This window comes from Arachis hypogaea, chromosome 12 (genome assembly GCF_003086295.3).
Source record: "Arachis hypogaea cultivar Tifrunner chromosome 12, arahy.Tifrunner.gnm2.J5K5, whole genome shotgun sequence".
Lineage (NCBI taxonomy): Eukaryota > Viridiplantae > Streptophyta > Magnoliopsida > Fabales > Fabaceae > Arachis > Arachis hypogaea.
The window spans coordinates 119,211,282-119,226,704 of record NC_092047.1 but is presented as its reverse complement, the minus strand read 5'-3'; the positions used below and the strand labels follow the sequence as shown (position 1 = coordinate 119,226,704).

Genomic DNA, 15,423 nt, shown 5'->3' with positions numbered 1-15,423 from the left:
ATTTTTTTTCAAGGACTCGGTATTTTTTTTTTCATAATAATTTCTCAATGATCTAATTGTATTATTGTTCTATAATTTATTGATAAATTAATGTGGTGCTTAGAATCGATTTAACACATGAAAAAAGTAGATGTAATTCCTCCCTAGCTAATTGATTTATAAGTTGTGTTAATTATTTTAGTGTGAAAAATAGTTGTTCATAGTTCATAATATTTAAGTGTAAAATATCGTTTAAGCAGGGCAAAGAAATTAAACCTAAGCATCATTACAGGGGATAAAAAGTTGAAATAGAAAATAAATTAAAAACAACTACATGCATTATCTTAATTAACAATCCAAACAAATAACGTAGAGATGCTTCTTTTTTTTTTTAATTTAATTTTATCTGAATATAAAACAATCCAAACAAATAAAGAAGATTCCAATTACATTATATAAGTCTTTGAAATTAAAAAAAGTATACTACATTGAAATAACCTTTTACGTTGAACTAGACGAAAAGACGTTTTAATTTTGGTCGATGAAGCAACGTTATTCAGTTTTAATATTAATGAATCACAAAATGTCTTACCTCACACATATAACTGTTAAGGTTAAATGACATTGTTTTATTAAATATTTAGTGTCAAAACTAAAATTATGTTATTTCGTCTAGTTCAATAGGGAAGTATTAGATTACTCACGGGATAAGAAATAACTTGATGAAAAGAGAATAAAAAAACTAATATAATATAATTTTTTTAATCTTAAAATCATTTATAATATAATTAAAATTTATAGGTCTTTTTCAGTATATAAGACCAATATCGAAAACTATTTTAAGGCTTAACTCTTTGGATTATGAGTGTAATTTTATTGATTTTAGAATATAAGAATAAGATAAGATGTAATTTTATTTTATAATCAGTAGAGAACAAAGGATGTTAATGGAAGAATTAAAAAAAGAATACGAAAAGAAATGGAAGAAATTAAAATAGAAAGATGAAAAACCATTGAGTTTTTATTTGGTAATCAAGTTAAGGACATTCTACTATACAGATTGAAGTTGTATAGAGAAAAAATTAAATTTTTTTATAGTTATTTTTTTATGAAATTATAGTTATTTTTTATTATTTTATTAATGTTCAAAATGTACATCTTAGTATTTTTAATTTTTCTTTCATCATATAAAAAAAAAGATCTATAAACTTACATCTTTATCCTATAATTTACCATAAAATAATAACCACACCAATTAGTCAATATTTACTACTATTACTCCATAGGGAATAGAGATGATTTAGTATTTATTACCCTTTATCTTAGTGACATTTACATTTAAGTGGGAAAATATTTCTTGAAAAATGATTGGAGTTTTAATCAATATATTATTTTATAATTTTAAATATTTTTTTATTTTTTATATTTTAAAAATTAAGTATACATTTTAATTTATTCATTTAAAATTAAAAAATTAAAAATCCTCATTATTATTCATAATTTTTTTGGTGACTGCATTATTATTTGTTGTATAACTTATATTCCTTTCCTCTCGTAATATGTTCTTAAAAGCAATATATAAATAGTTTAATAAAAGTCATTGAAATTATTATATTACGATTTAAAAAACATAGTTATAAATTTATAATACATTGGCAATAGGGCTAGCAATGGGTAAGGTAGGGTAGACCCTACCCTAACCCTACATGCGGATTGAAAATTTTATTAAAATTCTATCATACCCTACCTGCAGTTGAGAATCTCTCAATTCTAACTCTATCCGTACCCTAAAATTTTAAACCCTACCCTACCCGCAGAAATATCAAATTTTTTCAAAGTAAATATAAAATTCAATCATTTCAAATTTTATACATATTAATAACATAAAAAATAAAAAACTAATGCTCTAAATTACTAAATTAACAAATTAGTTTAGTGATTGTTCACTTATTGTAAGCTATTATATAAAAAAAGTTGTGGGTTGAACTCTCACTTCCTTCACTATATACTTAATACCCTACCCTACCTGCACGCATACTCAGACCGTACCCTATCCTATCCGCAGCGGGTCGAGTAGCCTACCCTACCAGAACGGATTGGACCCTAATTAGCAGCCTCCTATATGGATTTACTTCTCCCATAATGAATATTGACATTAATCATGCAAATAACTATAAAAGTTCACAGCAGAATCCTATCAAAATCAGCCAAATAGATGAAAATCAACGTTAATAAAAGGACAGGTATAGGTCATCAATGTCTCAAAACAAATATGCAATAAAAAAAACGTTATTGCAATGGATTTTATGACAACAGAATACACCCCAATAGTTGTTAACAAAATGTTATTGATAACTAAATTCATTGTTTAGGGCTAAGATGGTTTCAAAAGATCTGCTGCAGCAAAAGAACATGTCCTGCAAACAAAAGAACAAACAAAAGGGATAAGATGAAGTCCAATGCAATGAAGTAAATATTTAGCTCATTCACCGGATAAATGGATTTAGAAGGAATCACTAATGGATAGATAAATTATAAGACTATGCTTATTACACTGGTAAACCACTTTTTTTGCTTCAGTATTTCAGAACCACAAAAGAAAAAGAGTAAATTAAACACGTAAAATATCAAATCATAACAGTATTTAAGTAACGAAGAATGATTATGTGATCTACTAAGCACTATGGGAAATTCCTACTAAACTTTTATTACCATAATGAGTTCTTAATATAATCCTAAATCCCTGCAATTTTATAACCCAAGATACAAAAACTTTTATGCAATTTTATAATCCTAAAACTCATTTCTTTCTTAGTTGCTTTTTAGAAGTTTGTTTACATACTGTTCTTGGTCTTGTTGATGCTAAGTGCATTAGATAGCTTACTGTGACAATTGATTATACTTATTCTGCAGATATGTTAGCAGGGTCCTACTATATATTATGAGTCATCTGTTTTCCCAAAATTATGATAAAGTATTTAATTTTGATTGACTCTTAATAGAAATTATCTAACCACTCAATTCATCTCCATTAAGTTTTGTCTGAGATAATGTTATTTAAATTATAATTATATTTTAAATTTTTATGTATTCCCATCTAACAGATTATAATTATAAGGTTATTTTAAATTTTAAATTTTAAATTTACAAAATTTTATTTGTTGTATGAGACATATATGAGAATAGATACTTTTAGAATCAAAATTTCAAATTGCAAATCCTTGTTCATATGAAGGTTCTCCATGGTAAGAGCATGAAATTATTAAAGTTAATTATGACTAATATTATTAAATACTAGGGTTTCAGCAAGGCCTTTTTATATTTGGTATTAATATAATTTATTTAATTTTTTTTTTTTGAAAGAAGAGTTCAACTACAAGTGGAGCGTAAAGACTATAATTTATTTAATTTAAAATATTAAAATTATTATATATCATATAATACAACATGCATGTAATATAATTAAAATTTAAATAATTAATTAGGTAAATTTGTCAACTAAAAATCGTAGAAGACTATCTTATTGTAAACTTACATGTTAGCTAAATTCTTAAAATTAAGGAGACGGATGACAGATTTTATAGAACTAATTAATTTATTAAAAAATATAAAAATATTATTTGTATACTAAAATTAATTATCAAAATTAACCACTATTATATATTATGTATAAATAAAATAAATATATGTTTTATTGAATTTATTTTTAATATTTATTTTGTATTTTAATATATATTTAATATTAGTAACTAATTTTGGTGATAAAATTTGATATATATATATATATATATATATATATATATATATATATATATATATATATATATGTGTCATAATTAAAAAATAATAATAATATAATCATAAAATAAATTTTATCATTTACGAATTCAAAACAAAATTACATTTGTGCATATGCATATTTCTTCATGGTGGGGGACAAACAAAGACTTGTTGAATGTCAGCATCATAATCCATGGCTTCCAAGTTCTCTTTAATGGTGTAGACATGACTGCTCAGAACACGAACAGATAAGAATCTTTGCTCCTGATTCCAGGATTCAACATGATTAGCAGTAGTGATGTCGAACTCATCCTTTAAGGTAAGAGTAAAGATCGAAACGCAAAGGACGATGTTTTTGACTTTCTTGGTTCCATCTTGAAGTGCAAAGCCAAAGAGCATGGCACACGTTTTGCCTTCGCCAAGATCAACAAAGAAAATTTCTTTTACACTCGTAAAATAGGGTTTGATTTTCTTAAATAAAAGGTAAGTGCTGATTCTTTGATAGACACAGACTCCATTTCGATTTACCAACATAGCAAATATCTTCGTTATCGCGAGTATTCGTGATGGATAATTTTCAGCAGTGAAACATGCATCTCTTTTCGACTTTGAGAGTGAGTATGAAAGCATCACACTATAGTTCGTGTAGTCTTCAAGACCTGTAAATGCACAGCGAGGAGTGCTAAGAAGTCAGCAGATTTTGTGATTTGTAATCATTAATTAATGGAAACTCAGGTGCAGTCGACTTCACGTGAAGTTGATACCTGAGAACGGTTACATTATTTGTATCAACTTCACGTGCAATCGACTTCACCTGAATTTTCACTTCATTAATTAATCATTATTAGTATTTTTAATGGTATGAAATTACCTATAACAGTGGACACTAATAGACAGGGCAGCAATGGCCGTCCATCTTCATCGTTTAAACATAAATGGAAAGAAGTGAAGCAGTCAAATTCTTCCATTGTCCATTGCCGAGTTTGTATGTCGAAACAACACAAAACACGTTCGGAATTATTATAATCTTGAACCCATGAAGGAAGAAATAGCCTTTTGTCGTAATAGAGCCATTGTGACCTTTGAATCTGGCAACCATGGTAAACACGCAAGGAATCTTGAGTCTCCAGGAGAGTATTAAGCGGCAAGCGTTCCCACTCGCCGCCACAACTCCGGAGAACCCAAAAACACCATTCTTCGTCGTTGAATGTAAGAAAGTAAGCTTCACCGGAAACGCAAGCAATATGGGAATTATAAAAGTCAATGTATGCCGGCACCTTTGAAATTGACTCGCACGGATTTAACTCTGTCTTTTTATTCCCGCCGTCGTCGGCGGCGGCGGCGGCAGCGACATGGCATTGAAATTCGTAGATTTGGTAGCAAGGTTGGTTGTTGTCGTCGGAGCCACCAACTAAAAAAATCTTAGAATCCAAAGAGAATAATTGCATGTCCCAAGCTGGAAGATCCATTGTGAAATCGAAGGACGAAGGTGGTGGTAGTGGAGGAGGCGGCGGCCTGCTCCATTCCCAATACTCCTCCGAGTAGTAGTGATCTTCCACGACCTCGACCTCTTCGTCTATGGGTACCAATTTGCTCAGGTCAATGCCATGAATCTTTCCACTCAGCATCAAGCAAAGATAACTTTCCACCATTTTTTTTAATCGAACACAACCAAACCCTAAATATGTGTAGAAAGGTGAATGAATTTATGGGTAAGAGACTAAGAGTAAGACTATTAATAGTATTTGAATAGATTATGAGTTACATGTACAACCCTAGAAAAAGATTGTGTTGTGTTTGTCAATTACTTGGGGTCCAAGTTTGCCTAAAGTTCATAGTTACTTGGGTCCAAGTTTGTTTAAATTTAAACTATTTAAAGTGCAAATCTAAAACTACTTGGATCCAAGTTTGTTTGAGGTTCAAAACTATTTAAAGTACAAATTTATTTGAAGTTTAAAGTCATATCAATTAGTTTAATATTTTTCAATGTAAATAAGATAAGTTTTAATAAGCTATGAGAATGTTCATGCATTCTACAAATTTTAACACATGTTTTTACAATTTTTAAATTTTTTTTGCACTTGTTCTTTCTCATTTCTAACTTTTTATAATAATTATTTTTTACACTTTTATTAGACATGATCCATAAATCCAAGAGTAATTCACAAAAAAAAAAAATCATAACTACTTCTCGAATTGAAATCAGATCATTGATACAAATCTAATTGAAATCAAATCATTGATATAAATCTTGTCAAAGTGTTGAGGTTGAAAATCTAAAATCCAGGCAAAACATACAAAATTATAAACAAGTTGTAAACCTTTATTTTCTTCAAGAGAAAATCTTGGAGCCAATATTGTACAATCAACACTCGACACACAGAAAAAAAAAAAAAAAACATTCAACACAAGATCGAAATTTAAACTCAACAAAAGCTCATTTTTAATGAACTTCAAAATGGGTTTGTTTAGCAATTTATTGTAGTGTTAATTTCTTAATATTACTCATGTTGAAAACTATTTTGTTACTTTCTAGCCAAACATAGGAAGAAAAAATAGTGTTAAAAATGTTATTTAAAATAAAATAAAATAGCATTGTCCTCCAAACTTGGTCATCCAAAGAAATCGTATGTAAAGCTTTTACTTTGCAATTTCAAGGCTAAGGGATTCAGATCCAGGGCTTTAATGAACTAAACAGTGCAATCATGCTTTTTTGACAGTCTAAGAAGACAACTAAATGTAAATATGTAAAATCAAGGAGGAATAATTTTGATTAAAGCTTAATATTTTGACTAAGATTGTATTATGATGAAAAAAAAATTATCATAAGTAGGAAACTACTTAAGCCAAAACATCTGTATCGCGAATAATCTTCGTTGAAGGAAGAACAATTGCAGCTACTGGTTTATGTGCATATCCACCACCTTCATCTATGATCAGTCTTGAGCCTTCTACATGGAGTTTTCCATGGTGACCACTAACAACGATGGTTGGACTTGTTCTTAGTTCCTACCAAAAGAATCAAAGGTGCAAATAAGAAGTTACAAAAGCAATTCAAAAAGAAAAGGTTAATTTCAAAGAAAAATGCTATGTATATATCAAGAATCAGCCACCATATATCTTGTGTATAAATAAATGTGTTGTTTAATTTATCTTCAATGTATATTTTGTATTTTAACATGTATTTTATATGAATAGTTGATTTGATGGCTGATTTTTTGTGTATACGTAGCATGATTGAATTTCAACTATATACATATGCATATAAAAAATAGCATCAATTAGGTATGCTCCTTTCAGCTTACTTTAATAGCATCTTGTTAAGTATCAAAGAAAAGTCGATAACTATAAGGAAGAACAACTCTTCTTAAATACGAACATTAAGCATCTCATACTATCCGATACAGGACTTTGGTCACCCCATAATACCAAATCCGTAACATTTCTCAGATTTGAGGTATGCAAATAACTTTTTTCAGAAGTTGAAACAAACAGCCTAAATCCTCAGCAAGTGTATTATTCTTTGATTAAAGAAACAGCATGCTATTACCTCTGGAATCTCCCATACATTCATTCTTCCACTAAGCTGTGGTACCTTAGGCACTCGAGTATCGCGAGATTTCAACATTTGCAACTGCTGTTTCACATCCACTCCTTTCTCTAAACCGGCATGAACAGCAATCAACTTGCAGCATTCAACTCCATCTTCAGTGTTCACGAAGACATCGTCCTAGTCAAGTACGAAACAGAGTAATTTCAACAGCAAGTTATTCCTTCCATCGACGATTATTGAAAAGGAAATAAGGATTTGATGTTCAAAATGCTGACAAACAAAGTTAAGCCGCACCTCTTCATGGACCCAAATCAAATCGGCAAGAAATTTCTTGTGCGAATCAGGAACAGCCTTGATCAAATCTGAACCAAAATCATTGCCCCTCAAGTAGAGATAAAGATAATAACTCTCAAATTTTCAAGAAAGGGCTGTATATACAATCCAAACTGGTACAGAGTATTATTCATTCATAGCACTGAAAAAAAATCCTTATGCTAAGAAAACTTTCAACAAGCAAGGTTTGTCTCAATAATTGGGATTAGTTGCATAAATCAAACAACCCCATGTATAAATCATGATCATAGTAAAGTAAATCCATAGAAATCTACACCTATCTTAATGGTTTCTTTCACCTATGAAATTTTCTTGATTTTCTTCTATCCCAAAAGACTATCACTACCCTCCATAATCTATTCTTCTTATACCATGATTTCTAGAGGTCTTTCTCTAATACATTCATTATTACTATTAATTAACATTGCACCAAACATTTTCCCTCGATTTGTGTTATTCTTGCTCACTTTTCTCTATCTCTTCCTAATTTCCTCATAACCTACATGAAATATACATAATTGAAAAAGCATGTTGTATAAATAACAGTTTAACTTTGAAGCACGGACAGCCTAAAACGTTTTACAGTGATCCAATCATATAAGTTCTTTTGGATGATCATTCATGCGATCAAATATAAAATACCTTATACTATCAATCCTACCATAGTACCATATAAACTATGACTATGACATATATAAACTAACTCGAAAACACAATTGTAACTAGTTTGTTGGATAGTTTGAATTTAATTTCGATGCAAAGTAAGTCTAAAGCAATTTTAGACCTGATAACGTCACATCAGCAAAATTCTACTAATGTGATTGGACGATTATATAAAGGTGAAAACTCAGGTGAAGTCGACTTCATGTGAAGTTGATATCTAAGAACCGTTAGATGATTTGACTGATTTGACTAAATTTTCATCCAACGACCCTCAAGTATCAACTTCATGTGAAGTCGACCTCACCTGAATTTTCACCTTATATAAAACATTTTACAGCGTGCATCTAATTACTTAACGTCAAACAATGGATGGGATTGCATAATTGTGTAAAATGCTATAGGGTAAAACGCTTTACAACATCAAAATTAAACTTAGTTTCAATGAACATGAGTTACTTTAAACTTTGATTGTTTAGAACTAGCAGTTACCTGCAGAACCATGAGGAACACCGTAGGACTCAAAGGTGGGTGCTGCATCATAAATTGAACCCTGATACTCGGTTCCTTTAACGGTATTAACCTTAACAGTGATGTTCCCAGCCCACCTTCTTCCTTGCAAATGCATCTCTTCATACCCTTCTCCCTTAAACCACCCTTCCCGCTCTTCACTCTCCTCATACTCCCTCCAACCGCCGCGAAACCCTTCTCCACCCGCCGCCGGTGGAAGCACTCCCACGAACGCCGCAAACGCGAAATCGTGGTTTCCGGCGAGGAAGATGTGGGTTTGGTTTGGGTATCGAGATGGAAGGGAGATGAGGAAATCGATGACGTCACGGGTGTTGGGGCCTCTGTCGCAGTAATCGCCGAGGAAGATGATTGTGGCGGTTTTGAAGTCGTGTGGGTCCGTGGCGGATTCGAGGTTGGACCATACGTTTTGAAGCTTGGTTATGTAGCCATGGATGTCACCTATGCAGATTACGAGCTTCTTGTTCTTGTTGGTCGTGGAGGTTAAGGTGGTTGAGGTGGTTGTTGTGTCTGAAGATGAAGACATAGTTATCGGTGGCTACTACTTTGCATTGCCGCTCCCAGTTGATGTGTGACATTTAGGAAGAAAAAAAAGAGATTTTTTTATTTTATGTGGGTTGGGCTTCAATGTTTTTTTTTTTCTTAACAAATGAAAGCTTACAGATCAACATATATACACTACCGACAAAAAAAATCAACAGTCTCGCCTTCAAATTTCACCTTATACATATAGTAAGTAGTAACTATTTAGCTAGCGACAAACCTTTAAATAGAGCTTCAATCTACGACAGATTATTTCTTATCCTGCAAGACTGTAGGATTCCTTGGGAAACAAAAAAAAATCGTTAGAATTTTATTTTTTAACAAATGAAAGCTTAAAGATCAACATATATACATTAGCAGAAACAAATCAACATATATATAGTGTCAGGATTCGAATGCTATCTTGTGTATACACTAATGCAATAAATTATTGATTAGTAACAAATTCTTAAATAGAGTTTTTGAATAATAATGGATTATACTTTTAGAGATACTGTAAGAACCAAAAAACAAATATTAATATATATGATAAATTGGTTGTTAGAATTTTTTTTTATTGACACTAAAAAGAGTTTTAATTGTTATCTATATCCACTAATATTTTTAATTTAAATTAGTCTTACATAGCAAGTAGTTGAATCAAATAGTTGGCCATACATGAGTGAATGTATGTAAATTAAAAGCCTTTGATCTTAGCCATGAATACTTTTGATTGTTAAGTTAAATCCCCTATATTAAAATAATAGAACCTTTTTTTCTTTTCTAATCTAAATAATACTAGACTTTTGGGATTACATTATTTTTGTTAATACTATACAGTAATATCTTACTACTTGTTGATACACTTTTCTATAATGTAACTTAATCCAACTTAAGAACAGAATTAGTGGAAACTTTTTGTTGGGTTTTGGGTGGAGAGGGAGGGAGGGAGGGAGGGAAGGAAAAGGGGGGGGGGGGGGTTATGATGCAGTGTATTGTAGTGTATCCTAAACCTTCTACACCTCAAAAAAGGCATTAAATTCAAAACTAATTTACAACATAGGCTTTGATGATTGTTACAATTTGGCACATGGTGCATTAGAGCCATAGACAAGAGAATCCTAACAATAACAAGAATGCCATTCATGCCAAAAAGAGGGTGTTGGTCTCAAAACTCAAAACAATTCAAACTCCACTTGCTCCCCTGTTGTTTTACACTCTAAATACTTCCCACCCTTATTACCATGTGATTGTGATGTAATCTCTGAGAACTCAAACTCACATAAATCTGGTACTTCTGGTGGTGTAGCACAGCGTATTAAGGCCCAATTAAGACCTTCAAAGAAGGGATGCTGTTTAATCTCAGCAGCACCTTTCTCAGTACCCAAACGATTCTCAGGTTCCTTAACTAACAAGCCTCTTATAAGGTCCCTTGCTTGGAAACTAACAAAAGGGGTATCAGGGAACCTTAAACTCTGCAGAACCACATTGGCTAAGGTTTCTTCATTGTTGGAGCCTTTAAAGGGTGTTCTTCCATATAAAAGCTCATAAAGAAAAACACCAAATGTCCACCAATCTACTGCAGCTCCATGCCCTTCCCCTTTGATGATCTCTGGTGCTAAGTATTCATGAGTGCCTACAAATGAATTCGATCTTGCGTCTGTCGGCTCGGCCACGAGCTGTGGTAGTGATCTGATATGGGCAGCAAGTTCAGCTTTCTGTTTCCTTGCCTTTGCAGCAGGAGGTAAGAATCTTGGGCTGAAGCATGGAACTTGACACACCGGTTCGATGCAGAATGGCTCAATGCAGTTGGATTGTACACATGGACCGGAAACCTTGGCAGGATCCATGTCTGAAGATTGTTTTAGAAGCGTTGGGCTAACATCACACCTCAGTGAGAGGTCAAAATCTGTCAGCATAATGTGCCCGTCTTCTCTAACTAGAATGTTTTCAGGTTTCAAATCACGGTAAACAATTCCAAGCATGTGCAAGTATTCCAAAGCAAGAAGGACTTCAGCAACATAAAACCTGCACACATAACAAACCATAATCATCAGTGTATAATAAAAGTTTTGTTTAATTAAACATCATATTATTCATAATCCAATTTCCAATATGCTGTGAACAAGGTAGCTTATGTCTATCCAGAAGGAATGAGTGTATGACCCTAGTACATAACACAAGAATTTACAAGGTAACAAGAATACTCTTTCAAGTTACACAATCTGCAACAGTGCAAATCATGTTTGTACAACACAACATGAGAGTGACGTTCATGAGAATTTAGCAAATCCTATTTGAGTATACTAGGGAAAGTGATGATTGATGAGAAGGATCACAAGCCAACTAGCATATTTAGTCAACTATGCAAGCTAATGTATCTAACCTAAGTTTTAGTAGGTGGAATTTGCATATACTTTTAACCAAACAGAAAATGAAATGCTTAGTATCATACCTTGCTGCTGGCTCTGAAAAACTTCTACCAAGCTGTTTCTGACGTAGAACATGAAGATCTCCACCAGGACAATACTCCATGACCAGACATGCCAGATTATCTGATGTAAACTGTGCATACATTGTTGGAAGAAAAGGATGATCCAGTATCCTTAATATTTCTCTTTCAGTTTGAGCCCGAGGCATCTTCTTCCTTCTTGCCAAAAATTCATTGTCCATAACCTTAATAGCAAACAAGCAATTTGTGCCAATCAGTTCAGCAAGATAAACAGTCCCAATGTCTCCACAGCCAAGTTTCTTCAAAAGATTAAAATGTCTCAATCCCAAGACTCCATGACGCATTTGACCATGTCGAATGGCTTCCCACCTAACATCCTTTGACATGTGAGGCCGATTGCCACAAGTAGAGCCACTGACATTGCTCTCATCACTGGTACTGGTACTACTGCTGTAATCACCTTGACTACTCTTTGAACTTTGTGAAAATTCAAGTTGCTCTTTCAATCTGGTATTCTTTTTCACCTCTGTAATTTCTCTGCCACTATTGCAGCTGGTCGAAACCAAGCCTGACCGCGCTTCACTTGAGTTTACTCCTTCTCCAGGCCTGATAGACCCCATGTCTTGGTTGTCTCCTTTACCTTTGTTTTCTATAGCACACAAACATCTTTCACATACCAGTGGAGCTGGCTTATTATTTGCATCATTGGATCTAGGATCACATAATGCAGAACCTGAACCCTGCTTTAGTTTCTTCTTTACCAAACCCTTGTTCTTGATGACCATTTTGACTGTTCGAGGGGATCGCGACTTTTTGCACACTCTGTTGCCATTTACTGAGGTAGAAGAGGAAGATCCTGAGTGTAGCCTACCTTTCTTTGGTACAGATGCTTTGTTTCCCAGTTTTTTAGGGGATGACTCGTCTTCACACAAGTCTAATTTACTTTCCTTACTGCTATCACCAGAAGGAGAAGATTCAGATATTTGTTTTTCTACTTGAGCAGGTTCCAAAGGCTGTGATTGAACAACTACTTTACATGATGAAGATGCAGAATCACTTTGCATTGATGATGAATCCCTGGTATCATTGTGTTCAGTTGTTCCAGCAGTTTCAGAAGTATGAACATTTTGGCTCAATGATGTGCTTGTAGCATTTGAATGAGACTGGGATGTTGTATCCAATGAAAGTGACTTACTTTCATCTGTCTCTAGAGATATCTCCATTGTACTACTACCTTTACTACCAACATAAGAAGGCCCTGATCGTCTAGCTTCAACTACAACAGAATTGTACAGTGTATGTATCTTTCCAGCCTCAGATATTCTTGGAGAAGCTGATGACTTTGATAATCTTCTCATAGCAGCCATTTCAGATGCCTTAGATATACACATGTCCCTTAATGCTTGCTTTAAAGTCACTGGCTCAGAAGCTCCAACTCGTGGCGACCGAGGAACACCCATTGTCATTGGCTTTTTTAATATACTTTTCATCTTTGGGCTGGTACCATCTTGTATTAGGCTCCAATCCCTTGATGAAGATTTAAGAGTAATTGACTCAAACAGCTTATTAATTTCATCATCTAGATGATCCTTATGCTGTAGTTTCAGCACAGGAAGCTTCTGGTTTTTCTCAGCTGCATTATATCCAGAATTGGATCGATATATCTCTGCAGCTTTCTCTTTATCTATGTCTTCCCCTGCTTCAACTATTTCACAAGTGCCACTGTATGAACCCATTAATTAAAGATAAGTTGGCTCCACTAGCTTAGCTTTGGTGTGAAGAATGTTTATTCTAATTCATTTCACTGTGGCTCCAGACACCATACACTTACCATTCAAGGACAGTGACCTTTTAGAATCAGGACCATTGTTTTGGTCAAATCAAACTTGAACTCCAAATGATACATTCACTTCTTCACCAGCTATGTGACGTTCAATCCCTAAAGCAATCAGAAACATTTGAATAAATCAGAAAACCAGTAAAAGTCAAGAACAAAAGAAGACAGCAATCAAAAGAAAACACAAATTGACATCATCAGAACTGCAAGAGAAACTAATAGGAACAGGAAGATTTGTTGAACCAATTAAATTTATTGTCTTCTCCAGAGTTAAACATCCACTTATATATGATAAAACTCAAAGAAGAGAAAACTACAGTCATAAAGACATAAACGCAGGTATGTGTGGATACTGTACAATACACAATGCAATTTTGACATCCATTTATGCATAGGATCTAGTTTAATTTACCATCTAATTCTATTAGAATGTGACCAGCATATTTACACAGAAAAAAAAAGTACTATGATTTATGAAGTAGGAATCATCATCTTTGCTTTCGGGGCCATTCAATAATATGTCAAATCAATAGATCAGATGAAAAGTAAAGCAAACCAGGAACCAACTTGCAGTTTAACTAACACATTACACAACACTTTTTATGCTACGGAGAAAAAAAAAGGATGGAAAGGCATAACTAAGCGCCATATTCTCATCAAAATTGATTTTTTTATTTTTGAGAAAAAAAATAGAAACAATAACAAGAAGCAAAATGTAAATATTTCAAATTAAGGAAGAAAAAAAAAGCGATCTAACTCTTTTTTAATAATTTGAAAAATAAAATTTTTAAAACGATTCAATAAGTCTATGCCTATTTTTCAAAAAAAAAATCAAAGAAATAGTTACATTTTATTTTTAATTTTTTTTAAAAAAAATAATGTTGCACCAATCTTCATAAACTGGATTGGCATCCAGACGCTCATGATAAAAAAGAAAAAGAAACTATAACATCCAAACTTTCATTATCAAAGTAGAAAAAAAAAATAGAAAGAAAAATAATGATATATAACAAAGTGATTTAAAATTAAAACTCAAACTTTTCTTTTTCTTCTAATATTGGTGAACGAATCCATTGTTGAACTATATCCAAAAATCACATTTTGGAGAAAAGATCAAAGCATGAATAACAACAACAACAAAAATGCAGTGTCTTCGTTGCAGCGTACGGAATCCAAAACTGCATCACAAAGAAGGAGAAGATCCAAAACTACAACTAACGAAGCACACAGCAAATACAAAAACTAAACAACAAAACGGCGTCGTTTAAGGATCTAGCAGGAATAAAACGAACCGTTTTTCAAAAACGCGATGCGGAACGTGGTGGAAGCTGAAGCTGAAAACGGAAGCTCGTTTGAAAACGAAGGTTCTGGAAAGTTGAAAATGACGGAACCAAAGTTGAAGAAGACGAAGAAGAAGGAAGTGAAGATAAGAGAGATGAGAAGAAAACCCTAACGTGGAGGAAGCTCGGAGTTAGAGAGAGAAAGAGAGAGAGAGAGAAGAGAAGAGGAAGAAGAAGATGCAGAAGAGAAGATACATTATTCATTTTTTATTTTTTATTTTTGTCTTTTGAAAAAATAAAAAAAAAATTGTATTATTATTATTTTATTTTTTATTTTTATTATTTTTTTCCCTCTGGCTTCTCTGCTTGGCTTTCAGGCTTTCAGCACTGGCACTGATTATTTTGTACTAATTGGGACCCACCAAATTTTTATTTCAAATTTTTTACTGCAAATTAAAAAAAACATAGAAATTTATATTTACCTTACTTCCACTGTTAT

The 15,423-nt window shown here is 32.7% G+C and overlaps 3 protein-coding genes across 3 annotated transcripts; all 3 read right to left on the bottom strand.

Annotated features, from left to right (window-relative positions):
* Positions 1-3,818: 3,818 nt before the first annotated feature.
* Positions 3,819-6,157, bottom strand: LOC112729490 (uncharacterized). The gene is made up of 2 exons (XM_025779667.3): positions 4,631-6,157; positions 3,819-4,418 (listed from the first exon to the last, which is right to left on the bottom strand). Exons 1-2 carry the CDS (start codon positions 5,409-5,411, stop codon positions 3,904-3,906), a joined length of 1,296 nt encoding a protein of 431 aa, XP_025635452.1. The 5' UTR covers positions 5,412-6,157; the 3' UTR covers positions 3,819-3,903.
* Positions 6,158-6,499: 342 nt separating this feature from the next.
* LOC112728862 (tyrosine-protein phosphatase RLPH2-like) lies at positions 6,500-9,771 on the bottom strand. Its single transcript, XM_025779178.3, has 4 exons — positions 8,798-9,771; positions 7,607-7,674; positions 7,310-7,489; positions 6,500-6,768 (listed from the first exon to the last, which is right to left on the bottom strand). The coding sequence occupies exons 1-4, from the start codon at positions 9,357-9,359 to the stop codon at positions 6,601-6,603; spliced, it is 978 nt and encodes a 325-aa protein (XP_025634963.1). The 5' UTR covers positions 9,360-9,771; the 3' UTR covers positions 6,500-6,600.
* Positions 9,772-10,350: 579 nt separating this feature from the next.
* On the bottom strand, positions 10,351-15,221 carry LOC112728861 (serine/threonine-protein kinase KIPK2-like). Its single transcript, XM_025779177.2, has 3 exons — positions 14,937-15,221; positions 11,811-13,746; positions 10,351-11,383 (listed from the first exon to the last, which is right to left on the bottom strand). The coding sequence occupies exons 2-3, from the start codon at positions 13,541-13,543 to the stop codon at positions 10,531-10,533; spliced, it is 2,586 nt and encodes an 861-aa protein (XP_025634962.1). The 5' UTR covers positions 13,544-13,746; positions 14,937-15,221; the 3' UTR covers positions 10,351-10,530.
* Between the last annotated feature and the right edge of the window lie 202 nt (positions 15,222-15,423).

What these genes read in the sequence shown, in the direction of transcription:
- LOC112728861 (XM_025779177.2), bottom strand. Translation starts at nt 13,543, where the DNA reads ATGGGTTCATACAGTGGCACTTGTGAAATAGTTGAAGCAGGGGAAGAC. An exon ending in TTTTCAGAGCCAGCAGCAAG is followed by an intron (nt 11,384 to 11,810) that starts GTATGATACTAA and finishes TTATGTGTGCAG; the next exon opens with GTTTTATGTTGCTGAAGTCC.
- LOC112729490 (XM_025779667.3), bottom strand. Translation starts at nt 5,411, where the DNA reads ATGGTGGAAAGTTATCTTTGCTTGATGCTGAGTGGAAAGATTCATGGC. An exon ending in ATTAGTGTCCACTGTTATAG is followed by an intron (nt 4,419 to 4,630) that starts GTAATTTCATAC and finishes GTGCATTTACAG; the next exon opens with GTCTTGAAGACTACACGAAC.
- LOC112728862 (XM_025779178.3), bottom strand. Translation starts at nt 9,359, where the DNA reads ATGTCTTCATCTTCAGACACAACAACCACCTCAACCACCTTAACCTCC. An exon ending in TGTTCCTCATGGTTCTGCAG is followed by an intron (nt 7,675 to 8,797) that starts GTAACTGCTAGT and finishes ATTTTGGTTCAG; the next exon opens with ATTTGATCAAGGCTGTTCCT. An exon ending in ATGTATGGGAGATTCCAGAG is followed by an intron (nt 6,769 to 7,309) that starts GTAATAGCATGC and finishes TTCTTTTGGTAG; the next exon opens with GAACTAAGAACAAGTCCAAC.